The sequence below is a fragment of the Nyctibius grandis genome, chromosome 9 (genome assembly GCF_013368605.1).
Source record: "Nyctibius grandis isolate bNycGra1 chromosome 9, bNycGra1.pri, whole genome shotgun sequence".
In the NCBI taxonomy this organism is placed as follows: Eukaryota; Metazoa; Chordata; class Aves; order Nyctibiiformes; family Nyctibiidae; genus Nyctibius; species Nyctibius grandis.
In genome coordinates, this window is record NC_090666.1 from 35,871,986 (window position 1) to 35,888,297 (window position 16,312).

General features: G+C 42.3%; 1 protein-coding gene across 1 annotated transcript in view; it reads right to left on the reverse strand.

Moving 5' to 3' along the window:
- The window catches only part of NCKAP5 (NCK associated protein 5), a 368,063-nt gene that overhangs the window by 207,984 nt on the left and 143,767 nt on the right, over nt 1–16,312 (reverse strand). Inside the window, exon 3 of the mRNA XM_068408084.1 lies at nt 9,822–9,881. Within this exon, the coding sequence (XP_068264185.1) occupies nt 9,822–9,881 (60 nt within the window). The remainder of the gene's footprint in view (nt 1–9,821; nt 9,882–16,312) is intronic.

Genomic DNA, 16,312 nt, shown 5'->3' on the forward strand with positions numbered 1-16,312 from the left:
TTCCAGAATAACCTCAGAGTGCCTCCTGCCAAGTGGTATGGAAATAACACAATCCAAATGTCACAGTCATTCCCACAGTCTAGACAGTCTCCTCTCGCAGGACATGCAAGCAAGTCTGATCACCAGTTCCAGACTTGGAAAACTATGTCATGAGATCTTCATTATGAAAGATCCCATAGAATATCAAAAGATGCCTTATCACAATGCAATGGACACGGAGCCAAAACAAACAGAAAGTATGTAAAAGCAAATTCCTGACAAAGCAAAAACTAAATTAAACTTTATGAGACTGGAGTAGGGAGGGAAAACAAAGGAAGAATCAGAGTTGGTAGCTCAAGATATATGAATCTATAAAAAGATACATAAGTTTAGTACAGGAAGACATTATTTCCTTACTATGTTTTAATATTTCTTTTAAATCTTGAACAGAAGTTGCAGAGAGGGGGGTGATTATGCTCTGCCAAGAGAAAAAAACAACAAAGCTAATGGGGCTTAATAGCACAAAGAACATTAACAAGTTCAAATCTTGGTTGGATGAGCTGCAACTAGTTTTCATGTCTACCTGCAAAGTGTCCAGTGGTCGGAAACGGGCCAACGGTTTTTCCCAGTTTCTGCTGTCTCTCCTTCATTCACATCCACAGACTACTTTATATACATATATATATGTGTGTGTGTGTGCGTGTGTGTGTGTTTGGTCTCTGCCCAGAGGGAACTGGACAAGACAACAGTACCCTCCCATGCTATCTTGGTGCCGCGGAGCAATCATGGATCAGGGCTCCACTGCGCTAGATACTGAACAAAGAAGTCTTTGTTCAGTAACAGCAAAGAGTTTTTACTCTAACACGAGGCAATCTAGAGCACTGCTTGAGCTGACTTGTTCCAAGGGTCAGCACCGACTTCATGGCACAAGCTCCAAGAGCACTGCATTCATTTAAATAAACGGGCATTTAATGGAAGCAGAGCAACTGAGCAATACTCTTGGTACATAAATTTTGTCCTTCCTTATACAGAAACTTTCTCTGCCTCCCAATAACCTTTTCTGTCCCTTTTGGGGAGGAAAGGTCATTCTTCTGGACCCAGAAAAAAACCCCTTGGTTTACGCTGGGACTAGTGCCACATATCACAAAAAAATAAAAATCACTAGAGCAATATTTAAGTTCACCTTTAGATGACAACAACAACGAAGAAATTAAAGACCATACTCCCTGTCCAGCAGTGAAAATGCTCACCTACCCCGACTGGCTTGATTAGACTGAGGTGAAATTGGGGAATCGGTATTTCTGCACCATCTCGTCCTCTCTGCCTTGCCTTAGTTATACTTTACAAGAGAAATCAGTAACGAGCCCAAGTCACCACGAGAACGACTGTAATGCACCCCGCAGAGCCCCTGGAAGAGCTGACACAAATATGGAAATGACAGGGAAAAGCTGGAATTGTTGCAATGGATATTGTGACCAGATTTGAATCAATCGCCTCAAACCAGTAAGACAAGAGTTTTTATTTGGTCTAACAAGATGGCCTACAAGATTTAAGAACAAAATCTAAAAATACTAGAAAATAAGTTTATTTTTAAAAAATAATTATGAACGAAGTCTTAAGAAGATAAAGTAATGGATTTTTCTCTGTTCCCAGAACTAACACTGCAACAGACCTCTTAGATGGAAGTTACAGTTGCTGGTAAGTACTATCAATGCTACACTAACAGTTTAACTACTGGCCACAAAAAGAAAACCCCAAAAATCTAGTGATTTCTTTTACTTGTAATATTATTTCCCCAGATACTTCAGGAAGAAAGTAGAAAGTTGCAACGTCAAGTATATCACAGCAGTTCCACTACTATTAATCTGTATAAATTTACTTTCCTAGTCTGCATAAAATTCAAATGGTTGGCCCAGTGCATACATTCACCTTTCCCTTCAGAGCCTCAGATGTCTTGACTAGTTCTGTCCTAGCTGAGATCCCTTTCTTGCATTAGATAAAACCCGACTGTAAATGTTCTGCCTCTTCAGCCTGCAGACCAGTGGTTCTATTCAGGTCATCCTTGCAAAAATATTAATCCAGTGAGCATGTGGCTTCCTCGAGTCAACTCCTGCCATTGCCTGGAGGAGCTCGGGATTGCAGAGCTTAACCTTTGATATGAAAATGGCTGCAATTCACTGTTATTAGCGCATGGGCACATCACTCCTATTAGGCGGTGAGGTATTGCCTGGAGCGGGATCCATCTGTTTCCAGTCACAAAGCGGGATTTGCTTCACGCTGAAGCCAACTGCCACTCTGATATTACATACACCCGCAGATGCTATGAGACTGCAAGCGCCCTTTCTGTGCTTCAACATCCCCCGCCTTTGTTATCTAATGTATAAATGGCAATTTCTACTTGAGGGCGATTTAGTTGATATGACATACTTTCTACAGATTGCCTCTGGTTTACTTTCAAACCTTATATAAATGCATTTTTATGTATTTTTTTTCTGTGTCCAGTGATTCTTACATAATTCCATTTGACTCCTTTTTATGTCGACTAAATACTTGCAGAAACTTGTTGAAGAGACCAACCACTTCAGTGAGTTCCAGCTGAGGGGCAAAACTTATTTCTGCTCCTTTGGATACAGTAATGGTCTTCTGTGCAGTGCCAGTGCCTACGACAGCATCCTTGGCAAGCAGAGCAAGAAAACACCAAAACCAAGGATGGAATACCGCTGCCTTTGCAATGGCAAGTACCAAGACCCCCTTCAGAGTCCAGTGTATTTTAAAATACTGCTGCTAATACCTTCCAGCTCCAGAAAACCTAAATGCCAGTGAAGCCAGGAAGGACTGCACTTCCAGCATGCCGCATGCTAGTTTTTCACCAGGGCTGTGGAGGTGGGTGGTGTTTCCCATGGCTGCAGCTCCCTCTCCTGGTACAAAGCCAGAGCCAGGGAGGTCCAGCATCTTCCCAGACGCGCTCACACAATTTCTGTTACACTTTAAACAGCAATGGAATGAAAAGTGAATTGATTTTAACGATTTATTGTGGAATCTGGTGAATAAACCGGACTCTGAAATTAATTAAGCAGGAAAAAGTAACACAGGTTTTGAAAAGCAGACGATTCTGAGCAAAGGCAATCGGGCTCTCTGTACTTCTGTTTCAGGAAGATGGAGCAACCAAGTTGATTTTTTTCATTGGAAAATGACTGCTGAAAGGTCCCAGCAATTTTAAGTCATAAAGAATCCTTAGATTCATAAAGGCCCTAAAACACAAAACCTGAAAATATTTGCAAATTTGAAGTAAACAATAAAAAATACTCAGGACACAAATAACTAAGAAAGCTTTTATTTTAAAACCACTTAAGATAAAATTGCGAAACTGTGAATGAGGACATTTGGCCTAATGAAGTATGAACAATTAATGAGGTCTAGAAGCATTAAACTAGGCTTGTAAAGAATTTCAATAATTATTGATGCTAACTGCTACTAGTGTCACTGAGTTTCCGTGAGGGCTGTATGATGAAGTTTCCAAGAAAAAGGAGCTAGGCAGCACGGCTAGCTGTATATAAATACACAGCTTCACAAAGAAGACAGCACAAGGGTCAGACTGCTTCTTTCCGGTTTAGGATATTTAATATTCAAAGAGACATTTCAAAACGGCGACTTTGCCTCTGTCTCACTGCTCCTTTCTAATTAAAGCACAGATAGCTGTTTTCATAGACGTCAGGAGCCAGAAGTTGGGAAAGACAATTTAGCCTTTTGTAACTCATCTTTAACACTTCATTTATTACTAAATATCATCTATTTTTGAATGACCCGGGTGCTTCTGCAACAACAGCCTTCCCAGCTGCTGGAGGCGACTGCAGAGATCCATCACACTGGTGACAGAAGTGATGTCACTCCGTGCTACGGGCAGCACATTGCGCTGCCATCTGTAAGAGCCCAGCTCAAGAGCAACCTCAGGATTCCCCCTCCTCCCTAAAAACAAGGTAGGTAGTGCAGATGTTAGGAGCTGGGCCTCTGAAAACACTGACCGTGCTCTTTCTCAGAGGGCTCCCTGCTAGCTGATTAATGGGGCACCATTAATACCGGCTGTGGTGCTGAGCACAGAGCCAGGATGGTGGCCCGAGACTGAGTGCTCTAGCAGTGCTGACAGCCAGGAGAGGTAAATGCACATCCCAGGAGAGGTGCGGAAAAAGCACAATTTCTTACACTCATGCATTATATCTGTGCGTTTTCAGCTTCCTACAAAAAAAAGATGGGAGATTTGGCTTTCTATTTTCAGCTTCATTTCTCTCAGCTCAACAAAGCATCATCAAGCCAGGGTCTGTTCTCTTCTTTCTTCTCACCAGAAACTAGCACTCACATTAAAAGTCTAAATTTGAGCAGAAGAGGAAACAACTAAAATTACATACAAAACACCCCAGAGTTCGGAAAAGCAGAGAATATGGTCAGACTTTCTACTGATTTTAATACGATTTCAATCAAGACCTTTTCTGCACTTCAGCACATCCGTCTCCATGCGAACGCTCCAATTCGGCAGTGTGTGATGAGGAGAAGAGGCAGAGATCTTTTCAAAGCTGATTACTTTAGAAGTTCGGTTTCAATTTGGTAAAAAGATCGCTTGGCACTTCCCATGGTTTCATAAGAGGCTGTTACGTGTATCTAAACACATTACATTTAAGAAACTTGTAACAGGCAGAAAGTGACTCAGTTCCTAGTAATAATGGGATATCTTACTAGCAGTGCCATTTTTTTCTGCCTTACCTTTTTCCTTCTTCCACTCTTTATTTAAAAACTTGCAGTCTCTACGGTTTTACAGCAAAAACTGTTTGTAAAGCAAGAATTGTGCTGATCGCATCAAAACTCATTAATATAACTTGTTTTTCCATTATTAGCACCATCTGAGCCTGTTGAAAGCCTTAACCAGGGCTTTAATTTTTCCACAGAGAGCTTTAAATTAATTAGTGGTTTACATGCTAACAAAGAATCTGATACATTCATAAATCAATCTAACACAGAAGGATTACCAGAGGGTGGAAACTTATTCAGTGGGGACCTCACATTCACTTAACGCGGTGGGTTTGTAACAAAAGGGTGCAGGTGCGGAATAGACGGGTACCGGGAAGAGCCCACGATAATCACTTTGCATCACTTAGAGACACAGCAGGACACATGGTAAATCAGAGCCTAGGGCCCACCCTGAGTGAAACCCATGTAGGTATAAAAGGCAATATCATCCCGCTTTAACCTCCACAGCTAAATTGCCAGAGTGGTACGATTTCTTTTGTGTAGGTTACAGGCCACTGGACTAATGGAAAATACAGTAGAATTAAAGTACTGAGATGCAGAAGTACAAACTTAATGAAACTGTGTAACATATCTGTAAGTAAAGGCATCAAATAAACAAAAAAATTAACATTTTTTCTGGGTGATTATTAAACGAATCCAGGTTATTAAAACATGACATGATTGTGCATATTTTTCATTCATTTCAGCTTTATAACCTAGGCTTCTCCTAACACAGCACTAACTCTGCTACGTAACTGCGGCAGCATTTTTCTCCTATTTTTCCTAACCTGGCACTGTTCACTGTTAATAAAATTTCACAGAAATGAACACTTTTCCTGGTCTTGTTCTGTGTCCTAAAGGTCCAAAGTCATGGCCTTAAAAAAAAAAAAAACATACAAAAAACAACAACAAACCACCAAGACTTTGACGACTAAAGCAGTTTCCAGTCTTTATTGTGTTCGGAAATAAACTTGTGATCTATTTTGAAAGCTGCTCATTCTAATAATGGAAGCTCTGTCACCACAGACACCTGCACAGTCTCCATCAAACGCTGTACGAACTGTACACGTATGAAGTGATCAGCTTTTCCTTTACAAAAAGGTAAATCATCCTTGATAAGTCAGATGAAACATGACTAAGAAAACTCTGAACATGCACGTTAGGAAACTAAAGGCCATAAGTGACAGGAAGAGCCACCCGGCAATCGGGGCTCAGCACTGCTGAAACTTTCAGTAGATGGGTTGCCAGTAATTGTACATTTTGATAACGAATAATCAATATTTACTGATGGTGGTTCATAAAATAAAGAAACCTGAGCAATTGTTAGGTATTCACAGTCTGAATTTATCCAGTTCTCCTAATTCAAGTAATTATAAATACATACTCACTCAGTCCTATATACAAGGTATCAGATTTTCCATATGAAAAAAAGCGTATTTGTATATTTTTGGTGATAAACATTTATCTTGAAATGAAATATCCGCATTTAATCTTCTATAGTACCTTCCAGTAACAATCTACTTCCAATAATAAATCAGTCATGAAAAATGTAACTCTGGGACACATTAAAAACCACGTTTCTTCCAGGGAGCACTGTGGGGCCAACACCCTGGTATCGCGTGCAGCACATACTGCCTGATCTTCAACCTCAGCTAAAGTCTCCTCTGAAAAATGTCTTCTCATAAACATGCATTTCATCATCACTCACCACATGTTATTTATACAGATATGCAAACCCATTTTTGAGCAAAGATACCACAGCTTAAACAGTCTCTGCTGCACATGCTTCGTATTTGTTTGTCGTTACTGATTTTATGTACGCGTCCGCCTCGCTGCAGCAGTTCCTGTGACACTGGGAGAACCCGAGCACCGGGAGCCTTTCCCACCCATTGCTTCCAAGGACCACATGCAAAAAGGCAACAGCTGGTTGCAGGTTATGGCAAATGCTAAGTGACAACCCCTCGTGCAGCGAAGCAAATCCTAAATAGCATATTCTCCCCTTGATTTGTGCTGGGAAGGCAACAGGGAAGAGCATCCACAGCCTTCTCACACTGTGATGAAACAGGTGCCAGATGGGAAGCAGGAAGGACAGGGCAAACCCACCGCACCACGTGTCCCTCCAGCACACCGGTGGCAGGGCAACACACACAGGACACGGCACGGACTCCCTGCTCACCCTAAAAATTAGCATGGGTTGACGTACCGTGGTCACCTCTTACCCTCATGACATATCTGTGTCTGCAAAACCCAAATAAAGTTTATTTTTTGAAAAGAAGCAAGAAACACTAGCGTGGTATTAAATGAGGTGCCATCCTGCTAAAGGCTTGCGTGACTTTTGCCCGGCTCCTGGGACGCGGAGGAGCGGTGTGGCAGCATGGCTCTGCGCTCTCTGCCTTCTACCCCATTTCACGCTTGGTATAAAAATGCTCTCCGTGAGACTGAGCAAGGCATTAGAGGTGGCATGTGCTCTTCCCAAATGAAGGAGTTAGTCCACTGAAAACCTACATGCCAATCTAACCAGCACAACAAACAAAAAAGAAAATGGGAGTAAGTAAAGCTGATGAGCTAATTAGTGATTAAATAAAGCTGTGGCCTGTCACTGGCAGGGGGGCTGCGGGGGTGCCATCCCTTTTATCCAGAGTCGCAGCCGGTGACAGCACAGCAAAACCCCTCGGGCGCCCCAGGGCTGGCTGGTACCGCTGCCCGCCGCCCTCGCCGCCAGCCCCAGAGGACGCCGTGCTGTCTCCGGGGGGACGTCCATCACACCAAAAGGAGCAGCACATGCAATTCGGTACCCTGCGGGCATGCTGCTGGCTGCCAGCACTTCTCCAGAGGAAGCCTCGCCAGTCGCCAAAGGCTTGCTTGCTCAGAACCACTCGCCGAAATTTCGCTGTGAACCTTTCTAAAGTATTTGCCCCGAAACTGGTATGTGTTGCAGGCTCCTGCACGCCCTGAGAACGCAGCCTACACTAGTTACTTCATCCCTGGCCGCCCCTGTGTTCAAATACTCCATCTCCTGGACCCTGACTGCTCCTGTACTGCTCACAGCTAAGCAAGTTCATTAATGTTAATTAATGACTGCTGTGTTTCATATTAAAATCACCGGTTCTGAGCTCTGAGACACAAAGAAGTTTCCATACGTCAACAGCTTCAAAGCAATCGTCTCCACAGGCGCTCTCGTCCTCGGCCGTAGTTGCAGGATAATTGTGGAAATTACCCCTTGGGGAAGAGGGGAAAAACTACCTAGTGTTTACCTCGGGGGAAGACTACTACCCTGGAGAGCTACCTGTCAGCTCCTAATGGGTTACAACGCTCGGCCTCTCCACACATCATACAAAATTCCCCTCTGGTTAGCAGGGCTATGTGATTAATCCCACAAGCCCACAGTACACAGCACGAGCAATGTCTGACTCCCGCGAGATGAAGCTACAAGGTGGGTGCATATACCAAAAGCCTTACCAGGTCTAGAAGGCTAATCAATATTGCTCATTTCATAAAGTCTTGAATTATTCCACTAAGTACATTTTACGCTCAATATATTATATTATATCTATAGCTCCAAGGGAAAGCTAGTTTAAAAAAATTAAAGGAAACATTTCAAATAGAGTAAACAGCTCTTCCCAGATTTTGAAAATTGTTTACACTGAAAAGTAAAATGCCATTGCAAAATGAATGCCTGATCTTTGCCATTCCTCAGGCAAAATTCCTCCCGTAGGGTGCAGGAGTCTTATCTCAGTCACTGCTTAACTTGACAAAGTTTGTTTCCCAGTTCCTCCAGGACTTCTGCCCCAATACACCCAACACTACCCAGTCTTCCCGACTGCTTAAACCCCATCTCAGAGTCTTCTTGTGGCCAACCCAGCCGTGCTGCAGACCCAAGGGCAGGCGCATCAGGGCCGGTGCTGGGATGGGCGAGGGCAGCAGCTCCCACAGCTGAGCTGGGCATGCAGCGGGGGCTCGGGGCACATCAGCAATACCTGCCTGAGCAAACCCCACTCATCTCCGTCCCTTCACTACGAGGCATTCAGAGCCCAGAAGCTGCTGCCCCAGCACAGCCCCCCACGAGGCACTACCAGCTCTTCTGGACCTGCATGTGGCCATGATGAGAGCAACAGATTCAGAGCTGGTTTCTCCTACCTGCCGCTTACGTCCCTCCAGATCTCGTTTAATCATATAAATCACTAATAATGATTTATAAAAGGCACTCAATGGAGGCAGGTGGGATTTAAAGGACCCTGCATCACACGGCTAACGGAGCATTCGCTCCCCAGAGACCCTCTACAGATTCTCTCCACTAAGTTAAACAAGCTTTGGACCAAGTTTTCTCACAGCCAGCTATGTGACTCACTTGAATCAGCAGCAGCATCTTGAGTATGTTCAAGGGGACTGATTTGCGTTTTAAGGTTTTTGAACGGGTCTGCTTTATCCCAAGGAAGCCTAAGACATTTTATCTAAAGACAAGGACAAACAAACTCCTTAACAGATGGAAAGAGTTGCTTAGATATTAAGTAATTAAGCACACTCAGCACATGTTGGCTCCTAAAGAAAGTTGTTTTGAAGAGATAAGGCACTCTATAAATTGAGATTTGCGGTTAACCAAAAATCTGCCATTTCAACTTTTGCTCACAAGCCTAATCTCATAAATTGCTACATGAAAAATGAAGATATAGGGAGTGTTATGTGATTTACAAAATTATCAGATTGAGGTTTTTTTAAGTGTCCATGCTTGTATTCTTCCACTTTTCTGAAGTTGGTTAAGATTTAACAGGCAAGTAAATTAAGGCATTTTGATCTCAAATTGCCCTTCCGTGCTTGCCTTGCTTCCAATTCCAGTAAGCACCATCGGCAGGGAAAAGGAAACAGCTTTTCTCTACTGTAGCTCTTCCAAGGAAGCCAAGAGAGAGCCTTGAGTTTCCTCAGATTTATGAATACATCGTTGGCCACCCATCATTATGTCCAAGACAGCCTTAATGCTCCAGTGACCATCTTCAGCAAGACAAAATGCACCCAAGGCCTGAAGCAGTAAGACAAGAACTGCAAAGCAGCGAGTTGCTGCCACTTACCATTGCTCCTTCGCTCTTACTTTGCGCAACTTCTCGCTGCAGCCGAGCCACAGACAGCTTCTCCCTACGGAAAGAAAAGCGTGTGAATAGCAGCTCATGTTTCACTGGCGGGGGGATCGCACCGCTCCCCCGTGGGGGAGGCATTCCTGCCCATCGCTGGGGTAACCCTCCCCGCAGAACCCGCTCTCCTCGCCGTGCTTCTCTGCAGTATTTAGCGCCTGCGTTATTGTTTCATTTTGCAGCATTTTGACAGAACTGACAATAAATCAACTGCATCTAAACATCATTTGCTCCATTCAAACAACAAAGTAGCTCATCACATTGGCAATATGGAAACAGACCATGCAAATCAGATTGTGTTATTTATTTTCCTACGGCCTTGCACATCACCTTTATTCCGCACTATATTATCGCAACTTGGAAGGTTGTTAGATTATCAATAAATGTATGCATAAAAATGAAATTTTAAAAATCTATTCTATTCCTAAACATACTGTGCTGCATTTTGTAACTACTGAATTATTAGATTATTTTTTCCTAATTAGCCTTTTTTGATAGAAGATCCTTACCCAAATGTTTGGCTTGACTCAACTAGAAACTAATTTGCTAAATTAAGGATTTGGCAATCACAACACACTTTCACCTGAAAAGTTGTAAGGAATGGAAAAGGAAAGAGATTTTCACAGTGTGTGGACTGGGAAAACGTAGCACATACCAAGTATGTGAACTGCAAAACCTGGACAATGGAAGGTGGTGCAGTAACGAGAGGTACGGGAAGAGAGGAATTTACTCTGGGAGCTCAGCAAAGCAGAAAATACTTTACAGAACAAGTGGGACTTAAGCAACCTACCATAACTTTGAACAGATTTAAGAAAAACAAAGAAACTTTTTTCAAGTAGGTTATTTTTAAAGAATAATATCTATTTATGAAAGAAAAGCACCCTGCAGAAACATCAGCACATGAAGAATTTATCAATACACAATGAAATATAGATTTGCAGATGAATAAATTATTTGCAAAAGATGATCAACTTTGAAAATTTCCAGTAAAAGGATTTTTAAATCAGAATATATCCATTATTGAGTTTGAAATTTTCCATTTATTCATGGTTTTGCCCAGAAATTCTACTTGGTCTAATTGGAAAGAAAGACCTGAACCTGGGAGATGCATCTCCCAGCTCTCTCACCGCAGAGAAGAGCAGGGGCTGGAAACTCCTGTCCCCCAAAAACCTGCAAAGGTGCCCAGCCGGGGCTGAGGGAGGACCCAGCAGCCGATGATCTCCCCAGGCTCTGTAGCCACTCCTGTCATTGACTGGATCACTCTCATCCAGCATGAAAAGCTAAATGCTCTACGATACTTTACTCCTGATCTTGCAATAAAAGCAGCCTTTAAACCATTTCTCAGGAACCATTTCTGCCGAGGAAGGAAGATCTGCGCGTACCTGCTCAATTACTGCGGGAATGACAGCACTGGTGTCACTCAGCCATAGCTCGACATCTGCTTGGGTCACTGAACCAGTCCTCCCTCTCCATTTCAGCAGAAGACCTGGTATTTAAGTTAAGTCTCCGTAATGGTCGCCTGCCCCCACGTGCTTGCTGTACCCCCACAACACTCCCCGCGCAGATGGCTGGTGGCACCCTGCAAGCATGGTTATCAGATTAATACCAGGCACTGCTAATATTGTGATTTGTAAATGTATGTGATGTTCAAACCACTGAATATCGGCAAAACCTAAAGACAATACAGCCACAGCCCACTGCAAGCTGCATTGGTGTTACTCCAGCACGGTATCAAGATCCTCTTCTGCGCATCTGAAAAACTACTGACAACTGAGAAGTGGCATCAGTACAGCATTGATGGTCTTAACGCAAGTATCCTAAAAACAACTTCTGAAAGACAATGTACCGCCCTCCCTCTTCCTTGCTCAGATACTATCGCAGGCAAATTACAAAATTGGTTACTCCTATTTTAAGGGTTGAGTTCATCTGCTGGAAATAGCCCACTGCATTTTTGCAACACTTCAGTGCCCTAATATGTTTTAGTGCAAAAACTGAGCATTCCCTTTGAGGGGGGTTTGACTTTTTAATTGCAGAACAAGTGCCTAAAGGTATTTTATGAGAAAAGATGCAGGGGAAAAGAAATAAACAAAAAACCCCACAAACCACTCCTCCATACACTTCCTGCCAGTGGTCTGCAGAGATTTATTTAGTTACTCCTCCTACATGAGGAATACTCCTACTTTCCTCTCTTCCATGATACCTCCAACATGGAATCAGTTCCACATTTCTGGAATTCTGGGATTTTATCAGAGTAAATTCCATTCGAGCTCCATCCACAAAGAAGGTTCCTCCTAACAAGGCCAGGTCTTCCCTCTCTGGGCGTGAGAGGTTCAGGAAGGGCTTCCTTAATGATTTTCCCAGCGAAGAAGAGCATGGACTGGCATTCTGTACTGTGTTTATAATATTCCTGCCACCTTACAATAGCAGAAAATGAAAACGAAACTTGATTACTATGTATGAGAACAAAACTACAACAGGGGATAAAGAACAGCCATCTGTTCCAACAGTGTCTATAAAAATAAGTCAACTTAACCTCAAACAGGTCCCAGAGCATCTTCTCCCTCCCGCCTGCATTGCCCAGGAGAAGGAGCCGTGCACTCGCAGCCAGCCCTACGCAGATGGTTCCCTTCATCCGGGAGGACGCCCAGCAGAGGCTCAGCATGCCTCTGGACCACAGTCATCCCCCAGAGCATTGCAGAGAGCTTCATTTGCGATGTGCTTGGACCATTGCCCACAGTGAGCTGTTTCTCACTACCTCTGTTCAAACGTACACCGGTATAATGGGTGAGAAATGTGGTCAGAATCCTGTTACGGGCCAACAGCATTTAACACCAATTTGCAGTGTTGGAAGTTTCCATATAAGATACATGACAAGAGAGAACAAGGACCTTCATGCCTCAGCATGACCAAATAAACCTGTTTGTTACTACCCACCATCTCAGGCAGTTTTGATTAAGACAGCACCTTCAGTGACTATTCTCAGCCCCCATTTTTTAACATGGTGTTACAACTGGATAAGCATTTTACTACGACTGAGCTGCAAAAATAATAAGCTTTTAGCTGCTTTAGCCTTTCAGATGTTTCAAATGCAAAGAACATTTGACATGCAGCTTCAAAGTTAATCCTGTTTTTTTAATCTTTGCTTTTAAATAGCAAAAATCAGTAGCATTACTTTGTTGCTATACGGTTTTATTCATTTTTAATCAAGCATGTTTCATCCCTATAGCATGATTAATTAACAAAGTTCATTAGCAGCTACAGCCAACCTGCAAGAAAACAAAATCTTCTCTGAGGATTTAAAAAATTAAAACATGTTCATTGAGAAATTCTCATGTTCACTTTTGAAAAGCCACCAAATGATAAAAGGTTTACAAAAACACTCTTTGAAAGCACAGTTTATGCTCCTAAGTTTGAATAGTTGTATTTTAAATGGCAAAACTCCCAGCCAAGGACTTTGCAAAGAGATAATTAAAGGAGCCAAACAAGGATTCAATTATATCCTTTCCAGATGGAACCAAGCACACAAGCATTCACTGTGTGAATAGAGGAAAGATACATTTCAAGTCTCAATATCACTAGTAGATATTGCAGTAGCTTGTTCTGAAAAACAACAGTTTGAGGAAAGCCCATTTAGTCCAAGAAAAACATAAATGTGCTAAATAATCCTGCAAATTCTGAACTCTCCTTAAACTAAAATTTCTCCTTCACTCCCCCTTCCCATCAGTTCGACTCATTCAACTACCAGACAAAAAACCCTGTACCATATGGCAGTGCCAGCTAAAACACACAGCTCAGGGCTTCACTACAAAACTGTGCTACTTGAACTCCTCGCAGCCAATGGGGATAAAGGTAGGCAAGTTGATGCAATCACAAGCCCCCACCTACCACATGATTTTGAACAAATGCCAATGTAGTTTGTGATCTAGTAAGAGGTATCCTCAGATCAAACAACACAATAAAAGCTGCATTGAATGTGTGAGACTCCCTTTTTCTGTTCTCCTTCTCTATATTGCTATTTTACAGTGGTACAACAAAACAAAAAATTCTAGCAGCGAACTTCAGCTACCCAAATTTTGAAATGAGATTTTCATTTGTATTTTGAAACCAGCTCTTAGATACAAGGTTTTGCTTCTCCATCTAACATGGAAAGGTATTACGTAAAATAGCTTCTGCATGAAGTTGTGAAATAAAAGATTCCCATATAATGTGCTGAATTATACCTATTTGCCAAGATCTCAGCCATACAGGACCAGGATATATTTTCAGTGCTAAATAACAATTTTCCAATTTTAATGAAGAAAAATAATTTTATAGTTTTAATGAAGAACATGATCGAAACTCAAGAAGAATGGAAAATACCTTAGTAACATCATCCAAAAGTTAAGTTAATGCTTCAGCAAACCTTCATCTCCATGATCCACCAGGAAGACAATGGTTACATCAAACCCTTACATTGTCCTTTCCTGTCTGGATCACGCACCAGCAGCCCCACGACCGGCCAGCATATATAGGCAGGTCTTGTATTGTCAACATTGACACATGAAGATTTTTAACTTTTCCCATTTCTTTTTTCCTAAGGAAATTATTACTTTCCTACACATTAATGTATGTGTATTAATGAGGAGAATGAGGGGAATTAATGAGGAGAAAATTTAATAGGTATGACAGCTCCCAAGTTACTCATTTAATTGTTTCTCTATGCACCTTTTTTTCATGAACAGGGAAGTGTTTTCTTCATGTTTCATCCTTCCTTGGAAACTTTCACTCCGAACTGATTTCATTTAGAAGTGGTCAGTTCCGCACCATAAAACGAAGCCCAGCTTTTCCTTTCATTTTATAACTTCCACTATGTGTAAAGCCAGAAAACAAGCACTTGACCTACTGAAGAAGTCAAGCTTTGAAAACACACTTTCAACATTTGTTTTATTTTTGGTGACTGTTGAATCAGAGTGGCCAAGCTATACGCCAGCGAGTCCTTCTGTGCCTTCTTCAGGATATTCTGGAGCAGAGAAATTCAAACTACGTTTCCCACTCTATGCTACTGCTGTGAGACTCAGAAGGTGAATAAATACTTTGTTCATGCAGGGAAAAAGCAAACAGAAAAACGCCAGAGACTCAGAATCTGAATTTGCAAGGTGTGCTCAACTACTGTGCCGTGAAACCACTCCTTATTTATCATCTACCAAAATTATTTCTCTTTAACTTTTCCCTCCCTATATCATCACTTGTCACCATGGCATTGTTTTCCAAATGAACCAGAAAAACCACCGCTAAAATCCATTAAACATGGATTAAACATAGCATGGTGCTAACAACTGACCTAGAGGCAGGATGCTAGTCTGCGCAGAGCCACAAGCCTGGCTTCCTTCAGCTCCTGGTTTTCCAGGGAGGTTTCCCATCCGAATGCTGACCAGGCTTGACCCCATCGAGTCTATGAGATGTGATAAGGGAACAGCAGAGGGTGGAATGGCTGCAGTGAACTAATGCGCCTCGTTCAGCTCACAACGGTTAGCGATGCGGCAGCCTCCTTTCCTACTGAAGATCACGTACAACGAACGTTTGGTGCTTTATAAACGTCAGCGTCAGGCGCATTTTGAAACTGGTCTTTTAGAGTCGCAACGGTTTAACTAGATCTGGCAATAAAAGAGTCATCTCGCAAAGAAATATTCACTGCAAATTTAAAGCTCAGCAAAGTACCAGCTTTATTTAATTATTTTTACAATAATTGCAAAGGCTGGAGTTACAATAACGGAAGTACTAATGCTGTCAAGCAGAAGCAGAATAGATAGGATGAGCCACCAGCAAGGCACAGGCTCCCATGTATTGCTAATTTATTTGTAATAAAAGATAAGCATACAGAAAGCATAATTTACATTAAACTTCTCTTCTACAACACATGATTCTGCCAAATCCAGACAACCAAAACAGGTAGCAACTCATTTAAACTGTATTTTCTTTGGCTGACACTAACAGTAAGGGAAAGAAAACCCAACAGAATTATAACTATAATCTAAAATAGGTGTCAGCAATGCCCAGGGGCTCCTCACCAATTCGCAGTGGATTTTAATGTATATGAAATCACAGAATCAGCTACGTTGGAAGAGACATCTGGGATCATCGAGTCCAACTTTTGACGTGACACCACTGTGTCAACTAGACCATGGCACTAAGCGCCACATCTAGTCTTTTCTTAAATACCTCCAGGGATGGTGACTCCACCACCCCCCTGGGCAGCCCATTCCAATGCCTAAAATCTGAAGCAAAAGTTAAAGACAACCATGTAGTTACTTTCCAGAAGCATCCAAACAAGACACCAAATACAAAAGAAATCCCACGGAAGAAGACCACGGGGGAACACAGGGCTGAGTCACGTCCCTGCTGAGAAAGGAGGCAGCAGAAAGTGCCATAAGAGAGAGAGGAGCGTAGTGGGG